Source organism: Lepidochelys kempii, chromosome 11 (genome assembly GCF_965140285.1).
Source record: "Lepidochelys kempii isolate rLepKem1 chromosome 11, rLepKem1.hap1, whole genome shotgun sequence".
NCBI lineage: Eukaryota > Metazoa > Chordata > Testudines > Cheloniidae > Lepidochelys > Lepidochelys kempii.
Window position 1 is genome coordinate 63,730,151 of NC_136390.1, and position 10,336 is coordinate 63,740,486.

The following is a 10,336-nucleotide window of genomic DNA, read 5'->3' on the forward strand; positions in this document are numbered from 1 at the left end:
CCAAGTCCTGGATGTTTCACTCTGATTCAGCTCCTACTACGTGTCTTGTACTGCATATTGTGTAAGGTCTGCAAAACCATGGAGCTGATTGGGACAGAGCCTTGTGCCCCCGTACTCCCTTGTGTGGCTGCCCAGGCCTGAGCCCTGTGTTTGGCGTTGAGTCCTTTGTGCTGGAAGTAGCTATATAATGCTGTGGGAGGGCAGGGAAAGATGAGGGACAACTTTTGGTTCAGAAGATGAAACCGTAGCCCAAGAACACAGGACAAACCTCGACGTTCCCCTTAGTACACTTACAACAGCACGCTGAGAGCACAGTGGCTGTTAAAGCATTTTATTCATTGAGACCCTTCCAGGCAAAAGGCGTCTTGATTCAGTAAAGATCAGTGGCACGTCTCAAAGAGCCGACTTTGCCACTCATAGAGCCCCACTCGCTGAATCTCCTATACTCCCCTGGCCTCAGCAGGTATTGGCGACCTCTGTAATTTGGCAATTCGTAAAGGATCCAGTGCCCATCCAGCACAGAACAAGAGAGCATCTCGTGGGCACGTAGCTGGTCCATGACTTGCGGAGAATCCTCAGTTAACTCTACCATGTTGCCTCTGTGATCCTCCTTCTCATAGATCTTTATCCTGTAGGTGCCCCTGTGCTATGACAGAAAATGAAACAGGGTAATAGAGTGACCGCAGCAGGCTGGCTGCCTGTAATCCCGGGCCCTGAGTCAGCCCTGTGCCCTGCTCCAGTGATGCAAAGGGCATCCCTGCAATGTCCCCCCAGCCATCCTGGAGAGACTACCTCTAGAAGAAAGAAAACAGTTCTCATTTTCAGTCTTGGGTATCTCTGCTGAACATGATCAAGCAAGTGCCTTATGATTATGGTTTGGGCAATTTTGTCATTTAAAAAAAAAAAAAAAGAGAAGCAAAATCGAACTCACAGGTGGGATCATCCGGCAGGACTTAATGGAGGTGCTGAAACCCTCAGACTGCATGTCAGGATAATCTCCCCGTTTCAGAAAGAACTGCTGTCCCTGGAAGTTGGGACGTTCATAGAGCATGAAGCAGCCACTTTCCACACGGACAGAGTTACAGCGGCTGAGCTGACTTTGCAAATCCGGACGGTCGCTACTGCACTCAACGGAGCGGCCCTGGAAGTTTCTGTCCTCGAAAAGGATGATCTAGTGTGAGAAAAAATCGGCAGAGTTTTCAGTAACATCCTATACAGTGTGACTGTCCTAGCATTCCAATTTCTCTCCGTTCAGCACAGTAAGCATGAAATGTCTGGACCTTCCTTTTTACTGACTGTGGTGATAAAAATGATACACTCCTTTGATTTCAGTGAGATTGATCCTCATTTACATCATTGTAAGAGCAAAATTGGGCTCTGAGTGTTTAATATATAGAGATTAGTACAGATGCTAATTCCCTTAAGTCTGCATTCTTTATTCTCTTCTGCTACTGGTATAGATCAGGAGTAACTCCTATGACATAACAGAATAAGGCTATGTCTACACTGTGCACCTCACAGCACTGCGGTTGTGCCGCTACATCTGCACCATTGTCAGGTACGCAGTGTCTCTTTGTCGCCAGGAGAGAGCTCTCGAGATGAAAAATTAAAACAATCCACAACGAGGGGCAGTAGGTTCGTCAGTGGGAGAGCGTCTGCTGCCGATGAATTGTCCATGCCGGCTTTTCTTGTCATTAAAACTTTTGTCGCTCAGAGGTGTGTGGGGGGAAAACAAACAAACCCTGAACGACAAAAGTTTTGATGACGAAAGTGCAGTGCAGACATCGCCTAACTCTGATGTAAATGAGAGAATCAGGTCCCTGGCTTCAGACTGACATACCGAACAATCCAGTCCAGACAGGTTTCTCTTACCTTTTCCATCGTAGCTGGATTCAGGCTGCAAGCCACAGTATTCCAGACGGGCAACTGCCTTTTTATACCTCACAACCAGTGCTAAGTGTGCACACGTTAACAAAAGTCTTTTCTCTGTTCATAGAGCCAACTCATGACTCTGGGGGCTCATTCACTCTTTGTACTAGTGTCCATAGCTTTTGTGTAGCAGGGAACAGGTTTTATTCCTATTGTTACCAGTGAGCATTTCTGGGCCCTGGATCTGTTGGCTCAGCCATTTTTGCATTGAAGACAACATAGTTCAGGAAAAGAGAGAAACTTCTGGCGGAGTGACAGAGGGGACTGGATGTTGATGCCATCACAATCCTTTTCTATAGAGTCTCTGCAGTTGCATTGTTATTAGTGAATGCAGAAGTGGAACAATAAAGACAGAAGAGGGTTCAAACTCCAAAATAGAAAGTAGGGAATATAAAAACAGAAATGTGTATTCCCCCCGCCCCCAAATAAAAAAGGAAAAAGGGCTTAGGTAGACATCATGTGTATTTTAGCCATTCAGTAGCTTTGGGGTCAGCAATATGGAATCTGGAACAGCCTCCTGAGAGATTAGCATGAGCTGAGCAGCCGTTCAGTAGGTGTGCAGTGTCCACCTGCAGCCACACAGGGCTGTTCTGAGTCCCCAGGTGTAGTCACTTGCCACACACCCCATCACCCCCCATCTCAAATGGTTGTTTCCACCATACATAGTGTGGGAGCCCAAGGCCAGGCAGTCTTCCATCAGGCTGAATGAGGAGAAGGAGTTTCTCGGGCCTTGTCTACACTACAGAGTTTTGTCGACAAAAGTTAGGCCCTTTACTTAAAGGGCTTTCATTAAATCACTGTTACATGTCGTCATTATGGTCATTGTGTTGGCAGAGCCCATCCACACTAGCAGCCCTTGCATCAATACAGAGCAGTGCACTGTGGGTAGCTATCCCATTGTGCAACTGGCCGTGGGTTTTGGGAAGGGTTTGCAATGCCCCATGGGGCAGGCACAGCGTCACATGATGCAGGTTTCCCAATCCCATTGTTTCATGGGCAGCCTACTAGATTGCCAGCTGCTTTTCAGCTGAAGTGTATGTGGCATAGTAAGGGGACAGGGTGTGGCAGGGAGCGTGTGTGTGAGAGAGACAGAAACAGAGTGTGTGTTGGGGGACAGTGTGAGAGATTGTGTGTGTGTGTGGGGGAGGAGTGTGTTGGCATGCTGTCGCTCTCAATTCAGACAGCAGCCTGAGCAATCAATCCTGGCTCTGCACAGCACAGCAATTTTTCTCCCCTCCAACCCCCGCAGAAGCAGCTTGCTTTTTCTGCCTGCCAATTCCACATTAATGGTTCTGTGATTCCCTCCGAGTTCTCCCACAGCCTCCCCAGCTGCTGGGAGCGGCATCCTCAGCAGCTCTGTGAGCTCTCCACACTGAGGAATGTCAAAGCTTGCACATGCCTGCAGGGCAGCCGAGTTCAAAACAGTGAGCAGAGTGGTCACGGTGGGCATTGTGGGATACTGGGGGAGGCCAGTTATGGCAACATAATGAACAGCAGCGTCTACACTGACACTTTGTCGCTTTAACTTTGCTGTAAAAAGCTCCATGTCTATTGTCCACGTGGTTTTATTGTTTCGGCAAAACAACAGAGATTTGCCGACAAAAGTAGCTTATGGTGTGGACACACCTCCGCTGTTTTGTCGGCAAAAGCTGATGTGCCAGTGGCGAGGCACGTCCTGTCAATGGCTCCAGAAGCAGGGGAGCCAAAGCACCACGCCCCCCACTTTTTAACATTGGTGCAGTTTCAGAGGGAAGGGGCGGTGTTGCCCACCAAATTACAAGCTTCGGGGAGGTGCAGAGCTGCACAGGTGGGAGCTGTGCTATGTGGCGGGGGGAGCACGTGGTAACTCGTTGTTCCTCGGGAAATTAGAATATAAAATATTCGTCTCGCTACAGAAATTATTTTCCAACTATTGCGGAGTAACATTACTTTTATAATGGAGCCTCATGGGTGCAGCAGAGTCTTGGATTGAACCTATGTACTTATGTCCTGTCTCTATGGGGTTGTTTTTACACTGCTGCAGTGTGTTTGATTTAGAGGTTTGTGCTGGTACAATTAGATTGATGTGTTGGACTGGTGCAAATTTTTATCATCTAGGTAAGCCCGTAATGTCAAGTTCTGAACTGATTTGATTGAAATGCCAAATTTCTTTTATAGAGCTCTTCCTCAATAGATCTCAAAGTGCTTCACCATCTTTAAGGTATTTATTCTCAAAAGACCCTTGTGAGGTAGGTGTTGTGATTTTCTCTGAGACCCCTTTCCACTCTTCTTCCCAACAACTCAGTTCAACTCCAGGCTTTGTCATTCAGTTATCTTTATTTGGCGTACAGCAACACTTCACTGAGTTGACAAAACTCAAATGTGAGGCGGTGGATGTAGTGTGACAGTTTGTACCCCCATTTGTACTCCTTTTATTGGACCATGATAAATTTCATACAAAGCATGCCTTATGAGGTATCATTCAAAAACGCATAATTTGCTGATCATCATTGTCCTAGTAAAATGTGTATGGCAGCATTGTATGTAAAGTTTTAAGATTCTACTGTGTTATGTTAGAAAGAGCAGCCACAAACCACTTCTTCTGAAACAAAAGCCAAACTGACGCCTCAGCCAGGTGTCAACAAGATCAAATGGACAATCACTTACGTGGCCATTCTTGGCAGGAAAGAGGGTGTGAGTGAAAATCTGTATTTTGACAAAGGAAAAGTTTGAGGGTCCCATCCAAACAGACTTTGTCTCCTGGACTTCAGCTGGTGATGGAGAGGGAACTATAAAGGGGGGAACAGACACCCCAAAATACTCCTCACTTTCTCTCTGCTCAGAGCATCAACAACACCTGAAGGACAAGGAAAGTGACACTGGATTGGGGCAGGGGTCCAGTCTGAAAAGAAATCCAGCCTGTAAGACTGCTATAGTATGTAATGAGAGAGACCTTTGCTTTGAATTCATTTAGCTTATTAAGTTTTTCTTTTTATTTCTTTGTAACCAATTCTGACTTTTATGCCTCATTAAAATCTATCTTTCTGTAGTAAATAAACTTGTCCTATTGTTTTTTCTAAACTAGAGTGTTTGCACTGAAGTGTTTGGGAAACTCCATTTGAGATAAGAGCATTTGTACATATACTTTTCTATTAATAAAATGATGGACTTTATATGAGCTTGTATTGTCCAGGAGGATGCTGAGTACAAAACACAAATTTCTGGGGGAAAGTCTGGGACCAGGAGTTTGCTGGTTTTGCTCTGCAGTGTAATTAAGGAGTGGCTGGCTGTAGCACTCATGTTTTATAGCTGGGGCTAATTTAGATGCTGGAGCCTGTGTGAGTAGACCAGGAGTGGTTGCTTTCACAGAGAAGCAGTGTAAAAGGCACCCCAGGTTGGAGAACTGAGGGGACACATCTGTTCAACAGTCCAGATTGTACCCTGGGTAATGTCATTGTAGGGCACATGACATATCTATCCAAAGATGCACAGAAACTCTCTCCCTTTATATACTTTTACACATTTTATTTCATTTACTTTATGTTGCATGACATACGCTGGGAGTGGCTCACTTACTTTGTAGGAGCCAATCCCCAAACAGCATGCTCTGTCCATGATTGACCTACTCTTTACCTCATGTTTTCATTCCTGACTTATTGTGTCCATTATTATTTTGTTCATAGTAAATGGTTCCCTGGGTGTCCCTCTCTTAGCTAGCTGAGAAACATTGTCTCTTAGCTTACAGACCCATTTACTTTTCTTAGCACAAAATATTCCATTTTTAGCCTGCTGATATATTTACCTTCTGAATCCTGTCTTCCAAAAGACTTCAGAGGAGCCAGGTCAATCCTGTGTTAAACACGGACTGTATCATTTTGCTTTTGGGAAAGGCTGGCAGGGAGCATGATCCCAGGTGATCACTTTAGATCCCTCTGGATGCTCAGTTAGGTCTCCTTTGGCATTGAACCATGCCTTGGTTTTTTTACGTCCGCTTACTTTCTTACCACCACACTCCTCTGTATCTGCAAAATCTGCATCTGCAAGTCCTGTACCAGGCTTCTGACAGGGCACTGTAGCTAGATGGGCTAGAACTGGGTTAATTATATCCCTCCATACTCTCACTGGTCTTCCCATCAAGACATCATTGTGGAAAAAGCTTGTGGATTTGCATTCCATACCTCCGATGCACATTAGTACCTGTGGTAACGCTTCAGTAAGGATTTCAGTAAGGCTTTTGAAATAGTTCCACACAGGAAATTATTAGTTAAATTGGAGAAGATCGGGATTAATATGAGAATTGTAAGGTGAATAAGGAGCTGGTTAAAGGGGAGACTACAATGGGACATACTGAAAGGCGAACTGTCAGGCTGGAGTGAGGTTACTAGTGGAGTTCTTCAGGGAAGATAGTTTGGCTGACATGCAGTTTTTTTTAAAGATTAGATGCCGGATGTCAGAGGGGCTACTTGGGAAGGAGCACAGGATTGTGGGAAATGCCCACCAGATAACTGGTCTGGAGGGAGCCTCATAACCTGGAGGGGATGACTATATAGTGCCCTAGCCAGAGAGTGGAGTCATGAAGTCAGACAGAGCACCCGAGTCATGAAGAGAGAGAGCGAGATGGCTCACAGTGTGAGTACCCAATGGAAGGTGGCATTTGCTCCCAGAAGTGGGACCAAGGGCCATCTAGCCTCAAGGACAAGAGGGGTCATTTGACCCTCCCATCCTGAGATGAAGGGATAGAGGTAGGGTGGCTCCCAGGACATGCCCTTGAGCCTGGGTGTATCTGATTGGATGGGTGGACTGGGCCAGGGGTGCTCTTCTCTTCCTGCCTCCCACAGTCCTCTGCTGGGCTGCTGTTGGTGGCTCCTACACTTTGGCTGCATGCTGGGGTGCATGGGGCTGTTCAGCCACCTCTAAGTTATTGTTTCAGGCTGTCTGCAGATTTGGGCAGATGTCTCTGAATTGGTTGCACCTGGGTCATATTTTCAGGCTTTGATTTACACCCCCTGGGACAGGAACCTCAGCTTTGGTTACACACAGGAAGTGCCAGTGTAATCCGATGATTCCAGGAGCTCGGTACCTCGACCTAGGTGTGTAGTGCCTATGGCTAGTTAATCCTGCCCTGCCCTGGATTGGTGCTCAGGTAACTCTGGCCTGAGGCTCGGCTGGGGAGAGAGCTGTGATTGGAGCTGTCTCTCAGCTGGGAGGGGGATGTGGCTCATTCCTGCCATCAGCTGGGTGCCCAATTTTGCCTGCTCCATGCCTGGTGGATGAGGGGACTCTGGCTGCTGCTCCCTGGTGATGCTCCCAGGACCCCTTTAGCCGTAGCTCCAAATCTGTGGCCATGGGTGGGCTGGAGGATTATGATCTAGACTACAGCTGTATGGTTACAGTCCTCCCGTCCGTCTCTCTGTGGGCCAAGTCCTGGATGTTTCACTCTATGGTTCAGCTCTTATGATGTGCCTTGCACTGCATTCTGGGTAACGCCCGCACACCCATGGAAGTGATTGGGAGGGAGCATTATACACCTGTACATCGTTGTGTGGCTGCCTAGGTCTGAGCCCTGTGTTTGGCGTTGGGTCCTTTGTGCTGGAAGTAGCTATGCAATGCTGGGGAAAGGCAGGGAAAAATGAGGGAGAACTTTTGGATCACAAGATGAAACCGTAGCCCAAGAACACAAGACAAGCCTCGTCATTCCCCTTAGTACACTTACAACAGCACGCTGAGAGCACGATGGTTGTTAAAGCATTTTATTCATTGAGACCCTTCCAGGCAAAAGGTGTCTTGATTCAGCAAAGATCAGTGGCACGTCTCAAAGAGCCGACTTTGCCACTCATAGAGCCCCACTCACTGAATCTCCTGTACTGCCCTGCCCTCAGCAGGTGTTGGCGCCCTCTGTAATTTGGCAATTCGTAAAGGATCCAGTGCCCGTTTAGCACAGAACAAGAGAGCATCTTGTGGGCGCGTAGCTGGTCTATGACTTGCTGAGTGTCCTTGGTTAACTCTACCATCTTGCCTCTGTGATCCTCCTTCTCATAGATCTTTATTCTGTAGGTGCCCCTGTGCTATTTAAGAAAGTGAAACAAGGTGATAGAGTGACCGCAGCAGGCTGGCTGCCTGTGATCCTGGGCCCTGAGTCAGCTCTCTGCACTGCTCCAGTGACGCAAAGGGCACTTAAAACTGCCTCTGGTCCCCAGAGGAGGGGAATCCTTGAATGCTGCAAAGGCAGCGCATCCACCCCTTTGACTGAGACCTACGCCAGCCGTGGCTCCCACCCTTAGGCTACGCTAAGTTCTGCTGGGGGGTGTTTCAGGCTTCAGCAGCCCCAGAATCAAGGAAACAGAAAAGTCACTTTGTTCTAAAGAGTCTCAGAAAATATTGGGCCCAATTCTCCCCTCACACTGGTGGAACTCTGTGGCCTTCAGGGAGTTACTCCTTATTTTACAGCAGTGGGAGGGGAGTGGGCCCAGTGTATCTCCAAATCCCCAGAAGTTACAGAAACATTTTTCCTTCTTAACTCAAAGTATGTCGTCCTTTACTGTCCATATTCTTAACCACAGGACAGCTGCACCCAGGCCCGGAACAGGCACTTGTAGTGCAAGGTATCCTATCCTATCCCTGCAATGTCCCCCCAGCCCTCCTGGAGGGATGACCACTAGGAGGAAGAAAGCAGTTCTCGTTTACAGTCCTCGGTAGCTTGGCTTAAAATGATCAAGCAAGTTCCTTATGATGCTGGCTTGAGCAACGTTGCCATTTTTTAAAAGCAAAATGGAACTCACAGTTGGGATCATCCAGCAGGACTTAATGGAGGTGCTGAAACCCTCAGACTGCATGTCAGGATAATCTCCCTGTTTCAGAAAGAACTGCTGTCCCTGGAAGTTGGGACGTTCACAGAGCATGAAGCAGTCACTTTCCACGTGGATGGAGTTACAGCGGCTGAGCTGACTTTGAAATTCCGGACAGTCGCTGCAGCACTCAACGGAGCGGCCCTAGAAGTTTCTGTCCTTGAAAAGAATGATCTAGTGCGAGAAACAAACGGCAGAGTTTTCAGTAACATCCTATACTGTGTGACTGCGTCCTGGCATTCCAATTTCTCTCCACTAAGCATGAAATGTCTGAGCCTTACATTTTACTCACAGTGATGATAAATTGATATACTCCTTTGACTTCAGTGGAATTGATTCTCATTTACACAAGTGTAAGCGAAAGCAGAATTGGGCTCTGAGAGAATAATATACAGGGACAAATAGAGGTAGTAGGTCCCCTCGCTCTGCATTCTTGATTCTCCTCTCCTACTGGGATAGGCCAGGAGTAGTTCCTTTGACATCAAGAGACTAACTCTGATGTAAATGAGAGGAGAATCAGGTCCCTGGCTTCAGCCTGGCATACCAAACGATCCAGTCCAGACAGGTTTCTCTTACCTTTTCCATCGTAGCTGGATTCAGGCTGCAAGACATAGTACTTCAGCCGGGCAACTGCCTTTTTATACCTCACAACCAGTTCTAAGTGTGCAAACGTTAAGAAAAGTCTTTTCTCTGCTAATAGAGCCAAATCATGACTCCGGGGTCTCATTCATTCTTTTTACCAGTGTCCATAGCTTTTGTGTAGTGGGGAACAGGTTTTATTCCTATTATTACCAGTGAGCAGTTCTGGGCCCTGGATCTGTCATCTCTGCCATTTTTATATTGAAGACAACGTAGTTCAGGAAAAGAGAGAAACTTCTGGCTCAGTGACAGAGGGGACTGGATGTCGATGCCATCACAATCCTTTTCGATAGTCTCTGCAGTTGCATTGTTATTAGTGGATGCAGAAGTGGTACTGTAAAGACAGAAGACGGTTCAAATGACGAAATAGAAAGTAGGGAGAAAAAAACAGAAATTTGTACATCAAAAAAAAGTATGTAAAAATAAAAAGTCGAAAAGGCTTAGGTAGACATCACGTGTGTTTTAGCCATTCAATAGCTTTGGGGTCAGTAGTATGGAGTCTGGAATGTCCTCCTGCGTGACCAGCATGGAATGAACACCTGTTCACTAGATGTGCAGCATCCAGCCCCATCCGGGAAACTAAAGGCCTGTTAGTTTAATCTCAATTGCATGCAAGGTCTTGGAACAAATTTTGAAAGAGAAAGTAGTTAAGGACATAAAGGTAATTGGGAAAAAAAATAACATGTGGCTTTACAAAAGGTAGATCATGCCAGATCAACCTGATTTCCTTCTTTGAGAAGAAGACTGACTTTTGATACAAATGAAATGCAGTAGGTCTAATCTATCTACTCTAGTTTACCTGGATTTTAGTAAGGCTTTTGATATAGATCCACATGGGAAATTATAAGTTAAATTGGAGAAGATGGGGATTAATATGAGAACTGAAAGATGGATAAGGAACTAGTTAAAGGGAAGACTACAATGGGACATACTGAAAGGCGAAC

At 46.5% G+C, this 10,336-nt stretch overlaps 1 protein-coding gene and 1 pseudogene across 1 annotated transcript; both read right to left on the minus strand.

Annotated features, from left to right (window-relative positions):
- Window positions 1-361: 361 nt before the first annotated feature.
- On the minus strand, window positions 362-1,881 carry LOC140896000 (gamma-crystallin B-like). The gene is made up of 3 exons (XM_073307039.2): window positions 1,873-1,881; window positions 932-1,171; window positions 362-646 (listed from the first exon to the last, which is right to left on the minus strand). Exons 1-3 carry the CDS (start codon window positions 1,879-1,881, stop codon window positions 371-373), a joined length of 525 nt encoding a protein of 174 aa, XP_073163140.1. The 3' UTR covers window positions 362-370.
- Window positions 1,882-7,697: 5,816 nt separating this feature from the next.
- Window positions 7,698-9,338, minus strand: LOC140896001 (gamma-crystallin B pseudogene; annotated as a pseudogene).
- Between the last annotated feature and the right edge of the window lie 998 nt (window positions 9,339-10,336).